At 38.7% G+C, this 19,954-nt stretch overlaps 1 protein-coding gene across 1 annotated transcript; it reads left to right on the top strand.

Annotated features, from left to right (window-relative positions):
• Positions 1-3,005: 3,005 nt before the first annotated feature.
• LOC133829778 (uncharacterized) lies at positions 3,006-6,883 on the top strand. The gene is made up of 8 exons (XM_062259576.1): positions 3,006-4,181; positions 4,328-4,865; positions 5,193-5,382; positions 5,469-5,574; positions 5,660-6,008; positions 6,109-6,288; positions 6,431-6,713; positions 6,868-6,883. Exons 1-8 carry the CDS (start codon positions 3,006-3,008, stop codon positions 6,881-6,883), a joined length of 2,838 nt encoding a protein of 945 aa, XP_062115560.1.
• Positions 6,884-19,954: the final 13,071 nt, after the last annotated feature.

The raw sequence follows: 19,954 nt of genomic DNA, 5'->3' as shown, positions 1-19,954 counted from the left end.
GAGTGGTGCAGGTGGTAGTGGTGTCGACTCTGACATCTGATTAGGAGTATGCAGGCCATGTCCTTTCTCCTAGTGCCCCCACTACCTGACTAGCATGAGTGCCACGGTCAGACGTACGAGGCCTTACAAGCCGTACCCCGTACGAGATTGTACCATCATGACCCTTCGGAATCATAGTTTGGCTTTCACTTCTAGACGGTGGGGTTTCCATAGGCATCTCCATGGGAGATGCCTTCTCGAGATGAAGGGCACGAGATGTTATCATGCGAGGCCCTCGCGGCTTAACCATGGCGGGGCTATACGAGGCCACCCCTCATGGAGATGTCATGAGGTGCTCCCACACGAGGCTGTCTGGGCTAGGAGAGGCCCCCACGCAAGGCCGCAAGGCTATGGGATGCCCCCCACACGAGGCCGCCCCTCAAGGCTAGGAGATGCTCCATTCGGCGAATATGGCACACTTCGCACCGAGGCCTCACGAGGCACACCCTCGCGCGCCATATGCAGGCGCGAGGCACGCCCTTACGCCCCTGTAGGCGCCTCATGCCAGTGCCTCCATATGTAGGCATCTCGTGCCAGCGCCTCCATATGTAGGCGTCTCGTGTCAGCGCCTCGTGAAGCACACCCTCGCGCACCATATGCAGGCGTCTCGCGAGGCACACCCTTGCGCCCCCATATGTAGGCGTCTCGTACCAGCGCCTCCATATGTAGGCGTCTCATGCCAGCGCCTCCATATGTAGGCGTCTCGTGCCAGTGCCTCCATACGTAGGCGTCTCGTGTCAGCGCCTCGAGAAGCACACCCTCGCGCGCCATATGTAGGCATCTCGCGAGGCACACCCTTGTGCCCCCATATGTAGGCGTCTTGTGCCAACGCCTCCATATGTAGGCATCTCGTGCCAGCGCCTTCATATGTAGGCGTCTCGTGCCAGCGCCTCGCGAAGCACACCCTCTCACGCCATATGCAGATGTCTCGCGAGGCACACCCTTGCGCCCCCATATGTAGGCGTCTCATGCCAGCGCCTCCATACGTAGGCGTCTCGTGCCAGCGCCTCCATATGTAGGTGTCTCGTGTCAGCGCCTCGCACACCTGCCTTACCAATCTACCTAGACGTAAGGACCTCGTCTAGCGAGGCACATCTCGCCTATCTTTCATGATATCCCTCAAGCATAGGGCCATATGCTATTTTCCAAAGCATCCCTAGGCAAAGGGATGCCTCGCCATAGGACCATAAGCCTCGCTATGCGAGACACCTTGCCTTGTGCTCAAGGGTCCATATGAGATCCCACTTCTTGACGGGATGAAGACCTACAAAAGGCACCTTTCCTCGCCATATCTTCCGTGATTGCCCATATGAGAGCATCCACACCTTTAGTCATTCATGGGCCTAAGCATGTATTTTGGGTCTTTTACAGGTATGGAATATTGAGCGTCCACAATTTGTCATCAATAAAAACAAATAATAAAAAAAATTGGATTTGGATCAATAAAAACAGATACCCCTTTAATAATATTATTATTTATTAATATTTATTAAACTTGTTTGTAGCAAGCCAATCTTGGAAATTTTCTGTCTACTTGAAATCAAAAGTATGTCACTTGTTTTATTTTTCTTCCATTTGAACCCATTATTGTTGATAAATTACTAGACATGTTTACCATTTTTATTTTTATTTTAAATAATTTTGGCTGGTGGTGGTTGTGGGGGTATAAACAATGTAATTGAATCAAACGCATTAGACATAAGTTGTGGATGCTAGGCAATGCATTGGTCCATCCAACTTAAAAAATGATTCTTGGTTCCTAAAAATCTACTAGTCATAGGGACCACTCCACATTCAATTTAATTTATTACCTCTTTTTTCAAAACCCAAATAAGAAAGGAGAAAAAATTGAGCAGTCAAATTTGGATTTGAGCAGGTGGGTAAAATTTTTATAAAAATAAAAGATCAAGAAGAGCTTAGCAACCAACCATTCACGCAAGTGGAAATGGAATAATAATAATAATAATAATAATAATAATAATAATAATAATAATGCCATTATTAGGAATTTGGCTTTATTCTTTCACAGTCAATATGCTAAGCTAAGACAAATTTCTGTCTTTGAAAATTCAATACCATTTCATACTCAAATTATGAAATGCTTTAAAAGTCCAAAACTCTCTTCTAGTCACCGCATTCTCCAATTATTGGAAGAAGAAAAAAATATTAAGAAAAGCTAAGAAATTAAATATACAAGGAAAATGAGAATAATAACTTATGATTTGGATCCTATTTATCACAAAATTTTGATGATTTCATGCATTGCATGGTATGCATATATTTGTTGTGTTGATTTTAACCTTTTTAAAAGAGCATGTCAACATCTGACATTTTTCTTTTTTTATAATGTTGATCAAAATGAATAGGTTAATATTTTGATTGGTCTTAAAGCATTGGATTGGTAGCTAATTGCAAGAGGTATGTTGCATTTGATTTAGTTTTAAAAAAATTCAATATTTTACAATTTTGGATGATAACTGTACTACTTTAGTGGAGTTTGAATATCTTAGATATTCATCCGTAGTGAAGTAGGTTCTGGGAATTCTGTGTGCTGTGGTGATAACGGAAGATTGAGAACTTGCATGTCTTAGTGAAGTAGGTTCTGAGAATTTTGTGTGCTGCGGTGATATATGGATGAAAACAGGTGTGATGTTTAATTTGTTTAACATATTGGTGTTGATTGGGACAAATGGCTAGGCTAGTAAATTAGGGGATATGCTGCCCGATTTTCTATAGATTTTTTTGTAGTTAGTTTTGTTTTGTATGTTTATTTTATTTTATTTTCTTAATTTTAATTTTTTATTTAAACAAATAGGCGCAACATGGACAAAGAATGGATGTCAGCTGATAGGATGTCAGTAGAATATATAAAAGGGGTCGATGAGTTTCTTAAATTTAGTTTGGATCATGCCAAAGATCCAAACTATATTTGTTGTCCTTGTAGTAAGTGTGGAAATATGAAAAAGATGACTGCCACAATAATAAAAGAGCACTTATATTTCCACGGGATAGACAAAAGTTATAAAATATGGTATTGGCATGGTGAAGAGCTTCATGTTACTCCGGACCCTCCTATGATGAATGAAGATCAGAATTATATTCAATTGGATCGTGAGGATAATTTAGATGAAATGATTGACGATGCATATTATCAATCAGAAGTAGATCCCGTTAAGTTTGAAAATCTTCTTAATGACGCTGAAAAGCCGATTTACTCTGGTTGCACTAAATTTTCAAAGTTGTTAGCCCTTCTTAGATTGTACAATATAAAAGCCAAAAATGGATGGAGTGATAAGAGTTTCACGGAATTGTTAGTTTTTTTGAAAGATTTACTGCCTGAAGAAAATGAGATGCCCGTATCATTTTACGAGGCTAAGAAAACTACGTGCTCAATAGGCTTGCAATATGAAAAAATACATGCTTGTCCTAATGATTGCGTATTATATCGGAATAGCCTTGTAGATGCGAATTCGTGTCCTACTTGTGGTGTGTCCAGATGGAAAAAGAAAAGGAATTTAGAGGAAGTTAAGGAAGGAGTACCAGCAAAAGTTTTGTGTTATATTCCTCCAATTCCTCGTTTGATTCGATTTTATCGAAATGTTGATCATGCTAAGAATTTGACTTGGCATGCAAATGAGAGAATAAAGGACGGTAGACTTAGACATCCTACTGACTCACCAGCGTGGAAGACAGTAGATTTTGAATGGCCTTCATTTGCCAATGAACCTAGAAATATTCGTCTAGGTCTTTCTACGGATGGAATTAATCCTCATACTTCTCTCAGTAGTAAGTATAGTTGTTGGCCTGTTATGCTAGTCATATATAATTTACCGCCATGGCTTTGTATGAAAAGGAAGTTTACCTTACTGACCTTGCTGATATCTGGACCTAAACAACCTGGTAACGATATTGACGTCTACTTAGCTCCCCTAATTGATGACTTGAAAACTTTATGGAATGAAGGAGTTAGGGCTTATGATGCATACCGAAAAGAAGAATTTACCCTTCGAGCGGTGTTGTTATGGACAATCAACGACTTCCCCGCTTATCGAAATTTATCTGGTTACAGTTTAAAAGGATACAAAGCTTGTCCTATTTGTGAGGAGAAGACTTTCTCTCAATATTTGAAACATTCTCGCAAGGTGTTCTATATGGGACATAGAACTTTTTGCCCCGGAGACATTATTTTAGAACATGGAAAAATGCATTCAATGGTGAACAAGAGTTTGGTTTGGCTCTAGTTCCTTTGACTGGGAATCAAGTACTTAATAAAGTATCTGTAATTCAGTTTAAGGTAGGAAAACCTATTATTTGTCCAATTAAGAAGAAGAAGGGTCGTGGAAAGAGTGTTGGCAAGGATAAGACTGAAGTTAGTTTGACTAGTGCGGATGAGTCTACAAGTCCTTGGAAGAAAAAATCAATTTTCTTTGAGCTTGAATATTGGGAAAAGTTACTTTTGCAACATAATTTAGATGTCATGCACATTGAGAAAAATGTGTGTGATAGTCTAATAGGAACTTTGTTAAATATTCCAAGTAAAAGTAAGGACGGTATTAAAGCTCGGAAAGACTTGGCTGCATTGGGCTTGCGAAAAAACCTACATCCAAAAGCTGGCTCTAATAGAACATTTTTACCAGCAGCTTGTTACACACTCACTAAGGATGAGAAAAAAGAACTTTGCAATTGTCTATACAATATTAAAGTTCCAGAAGGGTATTCTTCAAACATAAGAACGTTGGTGGATATGCAGAATTTGAATTTAGTCGGCATGAGATCTCATGATTGTCATGTCCTATTCCAACACATTCTACCTGTGGCTATTCGTGGTGTGCTACCTAGAAAGGTTCGAGAAATAATCACACGGATGTGTTTGTTTTTCAAGTATTTATGTTGTAAGACGATTGACGTTTCAACGTTAGACAATTTACAAGTAGAGATTGCCATAATCTTGTGTTACTTAGAGCGATTCTTCCCACCTTCTTTTTTTGACATAATGGTGCATCTTACAGTCCATTTGGTTAGAGAGATTAAACTATGCGGACCTGTTTATTTAAGACGGATGTATCCCTTTGAGCGATACTTGAAGATTCTTAAGAGTTATGTTAGAAATAGAAGTAGACCCAAAGGATGTATTGTTGAATGCTATATTGCAGAAGAAGCCATTGAATTTTGTTCAGAATACTTGCATGGTGTGACAAGCGTGGGCGATCAATCTATATTAAATAAAAGTAATGGTGGTTATGGTGGAAAAGGTGGTGTTATATGCTCAATAACTCAAGATGAAAGACATGAAGCACACTGTCTTGTATTGCAAAACATTGATGAGATTCAACCTTACATCGAGTAAGTTATCTTAGACAGTATGATATCATAAAACATTATTGTGATATTTGTATTGATTCATACTAATTTTGCATACATTTATGAAGGAATCATTTTGTTTGGCTTAGGAAAAAATATCCATCTAAGTCAAAGAACCAAAAATGGATCCAAGATGAACACTATCGTACGTTTAGTACTTGGTTAGAGAACAAGGTATTGATTTGAGTAAATAATTTTATTGCTTTTGTTTTGATTGCATGACATGTTATTAATTATTATTTCATTTTTTTTAACAAAGGTTGCAATTGAAGTGACCCACACGTTGTGTCATGTATCAGACATAGTTAAGTGGATTTCTCGTGGTCCTTCTCTGAATGTGTTTAAGTACCCATCATACATCGTCAACGGTACTCAATTCAATACTTTGGAACAAGATAATGTAAGAACCACACAGAATAGTGGAGTTTGTATTGTAGCAAAAACTGTGCAAATCTCTAGTTCAAAGGACAAAAATCCTGTAGAGTGTGATATGACATTTTATGGAGTAATCCAAGAAATTTGGGAATTAGATTATACTACAACTAGAGTGCCGGTCTTCTTATGTGATTGGGTGAAAAGTGACAAGGGAGTAAAGGTTGATGATTTAGGTTTTACTTCAGTTGATTTAAATCGAATTGGGCACAAAAATGATCGTTTCATAATGGCAACACAAGCAAAACTAGTTTTTTTATGTGAATGATCCATCAGACAAGAAATGGTCAGTCGTGGTTCCTACTCAACCGATAGATTGGAGAGACAAAGAGAATGATGTACATGACTTACCACTCCTTCAACACCCTGTCACAATTCCCGAACCACAGCTTACCGAATACCCTATTGATGATGGTGTAGATGACGATGATATTTGTTTGCATTTTGATGGTGACGGTGTATGGGTTGATCATATACTATGATAAATGTTGACTTGTTTTTTCTTCTTCTGAAGGTTGGAGTTGTTCATTTTATATTTAATTTTCCTATCATATTGACGATTGTCTATTAACATTGTTTATAAACTTTTCCTTTTCAGATATTTCCATGGCTGATCCAAGAGGTTTTGATAATGATTGTCCACTTCCTGGACTTGATGATGATTGTCCACTTCCTGGACTTGAAAATAATGTTGGTCAGGAGGAGAATGATGACACTGCTATAGTACATGTCAGATCTGTTAGGGGACTATGTACCATGCCCGACATAGCCAAGATGCGAAGTGAAGGTGTTAAGGTACTGATCAAGTTCAATGAATATGGACAAGTGATTGGTACAATGAGATCAAAATTGGGATCAATGATCGGATCAACTATCAAGAGGTGTGCTTCAATCACACACGCGAGCTGGGATAAAGTCCCTAAATCAGACAAAGAAAATTTTTGGGAAATCATTAAGGTATTTTCTCTATCACTATAATATATGTTGTTTGTATTTTTAATGTAGACTAACGATATGTATTGTTTTCAATTGTAGGCTACATTTGACATAGACCATAAAGAAAAAAGAAAAATTATGTCAAGGGCGGCAAAATGATGGAGATCATTCAAATCCCATCTGACTAAGGTATGCATCTATGATGTACTTGTTGCAAACCCGACCATCAAGACGTTCAATATGCCAAGAGGTTGCTCAAAATTGATCATTAAAACAGAATGGGATGAGTTTTGTGTTTCACGCATGACTGATGATTGGAAGAAAATAAGAAAAATACATCAAGATTGTCGAAAAAAAAAAAAACACAACCATCATATGTCACGAGGTGGGTATTTGTTGGCACTGGAAAGGCTGCAACAAAAATTTTTTGGACTCGAGGTGTCTGAAATCGACAGGTCACAGTTGTGGTTGGTGGGACATTCTAACAAAAAGGGTGAGCCGGTTGGTACCGAGGCAACAAGCGTAGCTCGCAACATAGTAAGTGTACTACATTTTATATGATTGGATTACTTATTTTTAATGAGAATAACTATATTTCTATATTTTGTTTGCAGGAGCACTATAATAAGCTCATGAGTGAAGGAAAATTTGAACCTAATGGGTCTAAGGATGTGCTTACTATGGCATTAGGCACCCCTGAGAGCAGAGGGCGAGTGAGGGGTATTGGGCTCGGTGTAACGCCTAGCCAATTCTGGAAAACCCCACTATCCAGTAAGAAAAAGGGAAAGGAATTTGAGGCTTCCTCAGTTGAGGCTTGATTTGCAATGATGGAAGAAAAATACCGTCAACAAGATGAAATAATGAAACAACAACATGAAATGATAAAAAGACAAGAGGAAATGATGCGACAATTTATGGAACAGATGAAAGGACAACATAGTGGCTTTGGAGGATCTTCTCATGCGTCAGTGCCAAACTATGGATCACCTATAGATCAGGTGACACCATCTCATCAGGCATCACCGAAATCGCAGCATCAACCTCTAGCACCCCCGCCCCCACAACCAGAAGAGGCACCTGTGTTTATCACCACTCCTGGCTCAAATCAGGTATAGCTTTATCTTTTTAAAATTAAAATTTGTGAACTTGTATAACATATTTATACATATCTAAATATGTGCATGATAAAATGATTGAATGCAAATTTGCATTAGGCTCTATCACCAACATCGTTGGTAGGGGATACATTCTAGTTACTAGTAGCTCAGACATACATGGAGAAAACATAGGAGAAAACGACCGCAGTGCAATTGAGTTTGCTAACCAACCTAATGCTCTACTTGTTAACCCGATCCCTAACAGTGAGATTTATACAGTCAAACAAGCTATTGGGAGTTTGATACGTTGGCCCAAGTCGCTAGTCATCTTCAATGGAGCGACACAGGTAATTCTTTTAAGACTATTAAATTTTTATTTACTTATTCCATTATTAATTATTTGTTATGGGTTTATTAGGAGGTCGTTAAAAAAAAGGAAAGCAAGCTGGGAAAAAAACTTCTATACCATTAGCACCACAAACTCAAAAACTAGTTCCAAAACGAGCGCCTAAGGAGTCATTGTCACAAGAGGTGCAACAACCATCTCCAATTTTGCCTAAGTTGAGACAAGTATATGAAATCTTCAATGATTGGCCTAAACATGATTATGCCGTTGAAGTGTCCATTGACTTTGATGTGTTTGGCCATGCTTGTGAATACTTTGCTCTATTTCGGGATGAAATACTTGAATTTTGTAGAAATGAGATGATTGGACAATAATGCATTGTCTTCTACATAAGGTATGCTAATAATATTTATTGTAAGGATTTCTTTTCATCAACTATTTAGTTTTCTTTTTAATTAAATAATTTTTTTAGTTGATAGGATTTTGTACCAGACACTGTTATTAGACGAGGAAAAGAGAGGATAATTGTTGTTTATGAATCCGAATAAGGTTTCTACTTCCGTGACTCGTGCAGATAGTCGTGCTCAAGCTTTATGTGATAGGATGTTATATTGCACGTCTAAAAAGCATGATTGGATAGTTATGCCTTATAACCATGGGTAAGTTTAATTATTATGCTTTTCATTGATACAAACAAATAGAATTTAAAGTTAACAACTGTGTAATACTTGTTCTTTCAACAGGGAGCATTGGATGTTATTTTTATTATATCCCAATTGGCATTATTGTTGTTTTCTCGATCCTCTCAATGCACCATTAGATAACAGGATAGCCATCAAGGAGACCATCCATGATGCATTTGAGATGTATTTCACAGAAAGAATGAAAGCACGTCAAAAGATCAACAAACGCTCATCTGGAGTAATGTATTTCCAACCTACGGTATGTTTCTATTTGTATAGTTTATGTATATGTAAAGATGTTTAAGATATTTAATACTAAGAATTGTACATGTATTACCAATCTCTATATAGTGTCATAAACAACCAAACAATATCGACTGTGGATATTACGTTATGAGGATGATGAAGAATGTACTTATCAATTACCCTTATATCTAACATTTCTTGTCGAAACAGGTAATAAACAATATACAACTACATAGTATTAATCTAGTACAATTTTTATATATTCTTTGAATTTATTACCACTAACATAATTATAATTAAATTTTTGTTTTTTTTTTTCAGTTTACCTCCGACAAACCATATACTACTCAAGAAATTGACGAAGTTAGAGAAGAATGGGCAATGTCATTTTTACAATTGGTTAGAGCAAAATGAATGATGTTATAGCTAGCTAATTACAATACATGTTTAGAAATTTTAAATTTATTTCGTAAATTTTTTTTGCCATTTTTTTAGTATTTTCTTTTCAAATTTCTTTTGATAGATATTCAACAGTCAAATGGATATATATTTTTAAATCAAAATTAGAATTGTAGCTATATTTTTTTTAAAAAAAATTACTTTTAAGGTCATGCAAAGAGAGTCCTAAAAAATTACATGCGAGTCCTAAAAAATTACTTAAAGGCACTTAACCCGATTTTTTAGGACTAGCGTTGCGAGTCCTAAAAACATTTTTTTAGGACTCGCAAAAGTTACTTAAAGGCACTCAACCAGATTTTTTAGGACTCGCATTGCGAGTCCTAAAAACATTCTTATAGCGAGTCCTAAAAACTTAATTAAAGGCACTCAACTAGATTTTTTAGGACTCGCATTGCGAGTTTAAAAACTTAATTAAAGGCACTCAACCAGATTTTTTAGGACTTGCGTTGCGAGTCCTAAAAAACCTTAGTTTTTAAGGCTCTCAAATAGAGGACTCGCGCCCCGCGAGTCCTAAAAATTTTTTTAGGACTCGCAATGCTAGTCCTAAAAAACCCTTTTTGTAGTAGTGCAACGTTGAATTTCAAACGATTGATATATTAGAAAATCATCTCTTTGTAAATGGTTTTCTACGGAAATATACCAATTGGCATTGGCATGGAGAGGATGAAATAATACCAATGAGGAAAGTGATAGATCAAAATGATGAAGATGAAATGATGGATGTTCTCAATGATGTTATGCAAAATGACAATGACGAATATGAAGAGAATGAGTGCGATCAAGAGATACCTACAACAGACTATAGGGGTGGGCAACATTATAACGATTTGTTTGCTGAGATCGAGGCTCCATTATTCCCTGGGTGTCAAAATAACACATCATTGAATTTTCTAGTGAAGTTAATGCATTTCAAAGTGTTGGGAAAAATTCCCAACAAAATATTTGATGGAATGCTAGAGTTGTTACATGATGCATTTCCAGCCCCAAATATTTGATGGGCAAAAAACCATTGAATTTTTCCAACACCCAGAAATTAAGGTATTAATTTCTTGCTAAACTTAACTATCTTAATTAAATATATTACTAACGATAACTTTTTGCAGAAACATTCTGGGGTCAACAAGGAAAATAGGAAGAAACTGAAAGTGCTTAGCTATGGAGGTTCTTAGTCAATCCTAGCGCTGCGCTATAAAAAAGTTAGTTAATTAATTATTTTTAGTTTGTTTTCCTTATTTACGTTTAATTATTAATTTTATAAAAATATATGTACGTGACAGCGCAATTTAGAGACTGGACAACTTGAGCCCATCCCGGATAGCTGGATGGATACTCACCATAAATCAGGCACAGGGTGGGTGACAAAGACAGGAAAAAATACTTGGGTATGTTAAGTTTTTTTAAAAAAAATTTCAAAATTTTAATTGTTTGTTTACAATACATAATTACATTATACATTGTATCATAGGAGGAATTGCGTGCATATCGCGACACACAACAGACACAGACAACTGATACTGAGAGTTCCACACCAGTTTCGAGTGCGCCTGAAGATGAAGACATATCTTTGGTACAAACTGTCTTCGGAAAACGACGGGGCCACCATAAAGGATATGGACGTATCCTTAACATAAGGGACCGAAATCCATTTGATTTTCATCCTTCACAAACTAGAGATGAAGAGATGTCTGAGATGAGAGAGCGTGTTCGACAATTAGAGGAGCATGTCCGGACTCATTGTATCACCCCGGGATCTCAATGTGCCCCACCACCACCCGATGATCCCAATGTTGGAGCACTGACTCAGTAGCACTTATGTATGAATTTTATTACTATGGACTATTATATTATCATGTTTAGAACAACTCTTTATTTTGATTCACCAAACATACTCTTTTGTTTTTATTTATATGTTTAATATAAGTGTTTTAATTTTATTCTATTGTTTTATATTTAATTCAAATTAAATAAATAAATAAATAAGTGAATAAACATTACAAATATAAAATAAATTCCAGTTTAGTCTATACCGAGGTTGTCCTCGGTATATCCCATTAATATGACCAATTTGGGTTGGTTGTGCCGAGGACATTTTCCACTCTATACCGATGACATTTTCCTCGGTACAACCTATATTGAGAACATGTTGATTGTCGTCGGTAGAAGTTTACCTCTACCGACGCGGCTATATCGAGGACTTACTGCCGACGACATGTTCTCGGTATAACCTCTACCGAGAACATTTAGGCTTATACCGATGACATTTGTTCTCGGTATATGCCTTGTTTTTTGTAATGGGTTACAAACTCGCCGAGCAAAATGTGAGCCCAGATTGGGTTGCCACCACCACCAAAATAAGAAGAAATAAAACTAGAAAGAACCTCATCCCAATACTCAGATTTGGGTTCCAAACTCGTCGTGGAGCACCAAGCATTTAGCGAAAATTAATTGGCATAGTTTTACGTGGAAATCTACAAAATTTAGAGAAAATGATAAAATCTTTGGTATTGCACATGTATGGACACAAGTATATCAATCATTCTAAAAAGAAAACAAAAATATAATAAATAGGAGGACAATCAATCTTACCAAGAAAAAATTTGTTGATTTCTTTCATGATACACTTCACATACGGTATATGGGATCATAAGAGGACCATCATACCAAATGCAAAGAAACTTAGTGTTGTTCATGGCAATAGATTAGATGGGCTGGGATAGTTTCTCAATTAGATTTTGAAGAGGGGGACCATGTAGATAACTCAGTTCACGTTGGAATAGGCTCAACAAAAAAATTTGAAACTAGAGATAATGGAGAAGGAGTCAAGGTGACAATGGGTTAAAAATGCTAAAAATAGTGAAGTTGGTGTCCGTGAAAGGGAGCAAGGAGATGGGATGCTTTTTTTTTTTCCCTTTGTTAACTTATTTTTTTAATGATGGTGAGGTTGCACCTTTTATTTTGTAGATGAAATGGAATAAATGAGTGAGAGATAGAATGGAGGAAGAGGGTGAGAGAGAGAGAGAGTGGGGAGATGGGGAGAGAGAAAATATATTTTGTAAATAAGTGAATAAATTTATTAAAAGGAGAGCAATCTTGTCATATTTCAAAGAGTTGACCAAATTCAAGTGAAGGATATTAAATATGTACTATTTGCAATTAGATGGTATCAAATGTCATACCAAATAAGTATTTACTCTATTATTTTTATTATTATAGGGAAATTTATATGTAAGAGTATCAATTTTGTCTCTGTCGATAGGGGAAAATCTGCTTTCGACAAATGGAGAAATTACAACTCAAATATTTTTATATGACAGTGTACATTATAGTTATAGCAGACCCTCGACCAGATTTTGGAAAATTTTGAATAATTTACAGTGTTGAAAACAAGATTCAAACAGACAGTTTCATGGGTGCCTGTTTTTTTCTATAAGCATGGAACTCACTGTTTAAAACTCTCTTTTCGACACCGTAAATTATTACGAATTTCCTAAAAACAGGTGAGATACCTGCTACAACTACAATGTATCCCATCATATAAAAAAATTTGGATTATAATTTCTCTACATGTTGATAATAGATTTTCCCCTATCGATATGAGCAAAAGTGATTTCCCTGCCTAAAAATCTCCCTATATATATAGGGGAATTCTATAGTAAGGGCACCACTTTTGCCCCTACAGGTAGGGGCATATCTATTTTTGGCACATAGAGAAATTTTAACACAATCTATTTTATATGATGGTGTACATTATAGTTAAAGAAATTCTTAATAATTTACAAGGCCAAAAAAAAATTTAAAATAATAAGTTACTTGCATATAAAAAAATACATGCACACGTGCAACTTATTGTTTGAACCCTGTTTTCGACGCTGTAAATTATTTAGAAATTTTCAAAAACTGGTAGAATATCTGCTATAACTATGATGTACACCATCTTGTAAAAAAAATTGGGTTATAGTTTCCCTACGTGCCAAAAACAAAGATGCCCTTACCGATATGGACAAAAGTGACACCCCTACTATAAAAATTCCCTATATATTTTTGTTACACCCCAAATTTTGAGATATGTTTATTAGTCTTGAAATGTAGGCTCGCAAGAATGGGGATTGAATTTATAAGTGTGATCATATACACAATTGATCACATACTTAAGTGCCATGACACTAGCATGGTTCAAGCATGAGATGTGACCTCAAAAAGGATGGATCGTTCCAAAGGATAGTCTCGAAGACCCGACAGATAAGGAAGAGGATAATCATGTAGCAATTGAGCTCGAACTATTGTGTAGGCTCGAACGCGCGCCAGATTAGTGGAAATTAAACCGTTTCTTGTAACGACCACATTTATTCAATAAAATCACATAATAAATCAAGAGTTGAAAACTGTTGACCCAGATTTTGGTCTACTGACACAGAGTCAAAATACGCTTGACGTGGAAGGATATGTTGAAATAAACGTAATGACAAAAATAATATGAACACAAGATTTTAGAGTGGTTCGGCCCCAGGATCTGGTAATAACCTACATCCACTTAGATTTTTATTGATATAAGGTCAAAGGGAGTGATCAAAGAACTAGGGTTCAATGAGTTTCACCAACCTCTGAAGGACAAGACAATATCTCAAATAGAATCTCTCTAGTCTCAAATAATTCGAAAGCCAAAAGTCCCTTCCTTGAGCTTTCTTTCTCTATTTATAGGCTCAAGGGGGATTACATGAATTTGTTACAGATATTCTTTCCTAAATAATCGGATACTCAGGAGATTGTGGGAGTCAATTTTAGGATTTATAAAGATCTTTATAGAAACATCATGAAGCATGTGGAACCTGCGACCATGCTGGTCACAGGTAAACTTTGGCTGCCTACCGCTTATAATTTGTCTTCTGGTCGATATCCTAGCAGAGTTCCTCCAAGTGTCAGCCACGTGTCCAAGAATCACTTGCCACGTCATCCTTGCCAGTTTTTTGGATAACATTTGCCCCTAAGTTTATTTATTACAAGCAATAAATAAACTTTTGAGGAAGCGACCCTTCAGTGACCCCGCCATACCTGTCAGAACCCTTCGTGTGTTCTTGGAAGTAACAACCTACTCTTGCCTAATCACGACTTTTCGCTTCCCCAGTAATATTTCGACGGCTATCTCGTTTCCCCATACTTCGAAAAAAGGGGAAGCTGATGATTACTTCCTTTTAGTGCTACAGACAAAAATATATATATAGCATCTCTGAAGTTCTCCTTTTCTTTTTACGCACACCATTACTCTTTCAAGAAACCCTAAAACTAGAGCTTCCATTTTCTTCTGGAGACCGTCCTTCTTCGTTTCCAAGACTCAGCCCGAGAGTTCCCTCATCTCTGAAAACTCTTACCAACCTCCACGATCTTCTTCCTGGTAAGTCTTGGAACCTTTATGTTTCATATTTTTGTAATGCATGTTTTTGTATGTTGACTGTTGAGTTCATCTATTTCTGGGTTAAGATGCTTGTCAGTAGAATGTCTTGTGGGTGAAAAAAGTTACAAGTTAGTTTGATAGTCGAGATCATAGATTTTAGGACGTAAAACCGAAGTAAAAGTTCAATTTTTATGCCAGCCGAAAAAAAAATAGGTTTTTTCCCGCCCTCAGAGGAGTTGAAAAAGCTTTTACAAAAACTTTTTACTTTCACCTTTTGATCCGTTTTTCAAACTGTTTGCATGGAAAATTTTAACCTTTTGTTAGAATGCTGCTGTATAAAAGCTTAACTTTTATACTCGACCAGCGTTATTCTAAAAATTCTTAAAAATTCTCTATCCTCACCTCCCCATTCTTCTGTTTGCAGACTTTAATGCCAGATTTGTGGGGAGGTGAATGGCCCATCGACGACGATCTTCTTGCCCAGCTACTCGAAGGCGAGGAACAACCGTCCGACCGAGTTCACGAAATCCCATTTTCACGATCTTCTTCTAGACCTCGTCCATCACCTCCTCAAATGGCTCATTCTAAGTCTTTAGGCAAGAAAAGACCTGACTCCGAAGACAACCCAAACTCTCCTGCCCAGCCTGATTCTCAGGCTAGGGTTCCCTGGACCAGTGGTCGAGAAAATGCCGCCCCAGACCCTAGTATCCAAGTCAGGGCCCGCCCTCGTCATCAAAACCTTCCTGATGTCGAGTGGTATCTCTCCCCGACCAGCCAAGTGACTCCTCGGATGCTTGCCAACTACCGCAGGAAGTATCCTCTCACAGGGGTTAATCTCAAAATATCAGCAGCAAACCAAAGGGCTAACCTTCCCGGAGGTGTATACAGTGCCTGGTCTAGATATCATATAGAGGCGGGGGCTATCCTCCCTCTACATCCTTTTTATCAGGGGGTGGCCAACTATTTTGGTGTCGCCACCTTTCAAATTACTCCGAACGGATATAGAATGATGGCCGCACTTTATATCCTATACAAACTCAAAAAATGGCCAGAACCTACCCCCCATGAGGTCAATTTCCTTTTTGACCTCAAGTCCAACCCTCAACAGTATGGGACGGGCTTCTTCCATCTTCGTCACCAGGAGACGAGCCGGACGTTCCTGAGTGACACCACGCACATATCCAACGTGGGGCAGTACAGTAAGGAGTACTTCCTCACGTCGGACATTACCACCAACAATCTGGCCTTCGCTCAAGGAGGTAAGTGCTATTCTTACTGGTCGATATTTTTCATCAGCGAATTTTCCTTAATTTTTCTTAAGGTACACTTTGCCTTTCAGGACCATGGCTACATCCGACCCCAACACCAGACATGGTGTTGAGGTCCACCGCATTGTCCAGGATGACAGACGCAGAAAAAAGCGTCAAGTCCCTAGTCACTGATGAAAATTTAAGGCTATCCGGCCTCCTGGCTCCTCGCCATGAAACAGGAGGACCTGTGGTAGCAAATGCCCTGGCCGAGGGGGATCCCGAGCAGCAACCCCCAGTGTCCCCTCCTCAAAGTAGGCCGACGGGGGTTACAATCAGGGAACCTATAGGCAATCCTTTCGCAGAAAGGCCTTCTGCACCCCAAGGCAAGGGGAAACAAAAGGCAACAGAGTCTGTTGTGGACTTGGGTGAATCCTCCGATGAAAACGGTATAGTTATTTCACTTTTAAATAGCTTGCCAATTCCCTATCACTTGTTTGAAGGGGAGGGCAACTTTACCTATACTCCAAATCTAGGGCCAGACTTCTTCGTGCCAGATAGTGAGTGTGTGACTAATAGAGTCAATAGTATAGTGACCAGTAGTCGTAGCACGGGTATTAAACTTTGTGACCTTTTTTCTGTTTTATCAAGAGTTTTCATCCGCCTTTATCTTGTCATTTTCATATGTTTATTTGTACGCAACGTCTTCGATTTGTACCAGACTGAGGAGGAGATAGAAGTCCCTCTTGTTCGGCGAAATACGTCCAGGAGGCACAAAGACGAATCGAGCCAAGGACCTCCTACCAAGAAGGGTCGAACAGAAGATCCTTCCAAGGAAGTGCCAACTGAGCAAGCTTCTGCCCAGCCTTCGGTTCCTGTTGAGAAGGAAACCCCGCCTGCTATGTCGAATCCTCCACCTGCAGCCGCTAAAGAACAATCCCAGCCGGCCGAAGCTCCAAGGGCCAAACTTTCAAACTGCACCTTGCGAGCAGCCAAGGACCGCCTTGCACACATCGTGAGGTATGACCGCTGCAAGGATGCGATGGCTGAGGCAGAGAATATGGGGGTCGATCAAATTCTGAACAGGGCCCTAAATGAAATTGCTAGCGTAAGCATTTCTTATCTCTTTGGCTTTCGTTTTGTCTTTTTTTGCAACAGGTTCTAACTTTATCTTTTATCCACAGGCCTTGCTGACTTGAAATGCTGCTCGTACCCGTGCCCAAGCTACCATCGACCAGGCTTGGGCAACGGCCATTGAGAGGTACCAGATGAAAGCTGCTGAGGAGCTTCAGGCTGCAGAAGCCAGGCATGTTGGAGAGTTTGAGGTGGTCACCCAACAGAAGGATGCTGCGGTGGCAAAGCTGGCGGAGGATGAGGCTTCCAAGGCAGCCTTGAAGAAGCAGAGGAATGAGTACCAGGATTCCAGCCGAGTCCAATATCGTGAATGCAAGAGACTCAAAGAGGAGCTTCTTGCCAAGGACAAGGCCATAGCTGTTCTTGAGAGCCAAATAGAGCAGCTGAAGCTTACCAATGCCAAAGATCTGGAAAGGTACAAGAATGCGACGCTTCGGTGTGTTTACGATTTCTGGAAACACAACCAGGGTGCCAACTTTGACTACCTTCCAGAAGATGCCAGGAATGCTGAGTTGGCCCACTGCACTGCTCGATTGGCTGATGAAGAGGAAAGAGCAAGGATCCCTGCTTCCCCAAGCATCGCTGGCGCAGAGGAAGGAGCTGCTGAGGATACGACCAACCCAAATGTTGATAAAGACCCTCCTGCTCCTAATGCTTCTTGAACTTTTTATTTTTCTTTCTTTAATTACACGACCCACGGGTCGTGATGTAAAGACTATATTTTTTTTAAAATTTGCTGCATGGGCAGCAAACTTTCCTCTTATTTGAACAATTACATCCAAGCTGTGATGCTTACGGTGTAAAAGACTACATTATAATGTTATAATATTTTCATTTACTATAACATCTGTCCGTATGACCGAACTTAGCATAGTACTTTGGTTTTATTTAACAAAATATAAAATTTGAAAAATAGTCTAAGTACCTTAGCATGCTTCCACTTATTTTGTTCTTGTGTTTACATACCTTTTGCTATGCTTTGCTATCGATGTACCTTATAACCCCCCAAGTGATCGAGGAGCTTTAGGTCCTTGGTCACTTGCCTTGACCATGACCTGTTCGAACATTTCTGCTCGGTAGGAAACGTAACACTTATAATACAGCAAAACAACACACGTAATGAACAAATACTTGTAAATATAAATTCACAAAGGTTGGCAAGAATGACTGGCTGCGCACAGTCCCTTATAATCTCGTATTAAAAATGTACTAAACATGTCTTTACGAGTGATCCTAAAAAAGGATCTTACATTTATAAGCGATTAGCCATACATCGTGGCTAACCCTTTTTTCAAAACTTGTAAAAAGTAAAATTTAATACAAGCCAGTCCTTTAAAAAGGACTGTTCATTGATAATACTTGCGCAGGTGTTCTCCATTCCAATAACGTGGAACGAGATCTCCGTTTAGGCGTGCAAGTTTGTAGGTGCCCGGGTGTAACGCCTTGGATAACCAAGACCGTTACACTGTGTGTTTAAAATAGTGCAAGACTTGCTAGTCAAGTCATGTAAACAAAGTGTGAGTTCAATGTCATCAACGGATTAGGAATAAAAGATTTTGGTCACAAACAGGCTATTTTCATTAAAAATGACAGTTTAATACATGGAAACTTAAAACGGGAATTAAACGTCTTAGTTACAATAAATTCCGAGAGTTATAAATAACTCAAGCCACTCTAATGGAAAAATATACATTTTAGGTTTCCGTCCCTGTACAATTCCTCGACCGTGGCGGCCGAGCAGCTGACGATGTACACCTCGCCCCCAGAGCTCTCCAACTCATGGTTGATTCATCCTACCCTTGCTTTTACCTGCATCACGTAACACCCGTGAGCCGAGGCCCAGTAAGAAAGAATGATAACATAGCAAGATCAACATCATTGATCAAATATCCCACAATGCACAACCAGGAACTCAACATTTCACAACATTTATCCAATCAGTGATAACACACAACAGATTAACAGTTTGTCATCCAAACAACCAAAAAATCATGTTCATAACACAATATTCACGATCATAATCCACAGTTTATCACATCCATCAAATAATATTCAGGGTCAGCGCCCTTAGTCGTACCCTCTATTTAACACACTGTCTTCGGCTCTCTTGGGCTGCCCCCAGTGTAATACTCACTGACTCCGGCCAACTTAACCGAGCTCAGTGATAGATAATCTACCTCAGCTACCAGTGGCCGAGCCGCGCCCTATGCGCAAATATTGATTCCGACACTCTTAGGTCGGTTATCGCATGTCCCATGGCATAATAATACCATCTCATGACATGATATACAAATGTCGGGAGCTCTTAGTCCCATCGTGTTCACATGGTTAATCACATTCACATAACAATGAATACAAGCATAGGGAACACTTAGTCCCAACCTAACCACATAATCAGGTGGAGCTTTCTTACCTTTCGATTTGCTAGCTTTGATCACTTGACTCCTTGAGCACGATCCCTCTCGAGCCTTAGCGCTCACCTAAACACAATCATAGGTCAAAGTCATCACCAAACCTCAAGTCCAAAACCTAGCCTCGGGACCAATCCCGAGCCCCCACGAAGTCCTAGTTCCACCAAACAAGGT

Source organism: Humulus lupulus, chromosome 1, assembly GCF_963169125.1.
Source record: "Humulus lupulus chromosome 1, drHumLupu1.1, whole genome shotgun sequence".
In the NCBI taxonomy this organism is placed as follows: domain Eukaryota; kingdom Viridiplantae; phylum Streptophyta; class Magnoliopsida; order Rosales; family Cannabaceae; genus Humulus; species Humulus lupulus.
Note: the sequence above shows the minus strand (reverse complement) of the source record. Positions and strands in the feature narration are given on the sequence as shown.

Excerpts from the sequence above, each read along its gene's own strand:
- LOC133829778 (XM_062259576.1), top strand. The coding sequence starts at position 3,006 with ATGACTGCCACAATAATAAAAGAGCACTTATATTTCCACGGGATAGAC. Across the intron at positions 4,182-4,327 it reads ATTTGAAACATTCTCGCAAG|TTTAAGGTAGGAAAACCTAT; the intron begins GTGTTCTATATG and ends TCTGTAATTCAG. Across the intron at positions 4,866-5,192 it reads TCTACCTGTGGCTATTCGTG|AAGAAGCCATTGAATTTTGT; the intron begins GTGTGCTACCTA and ends GCTATATTGCAG.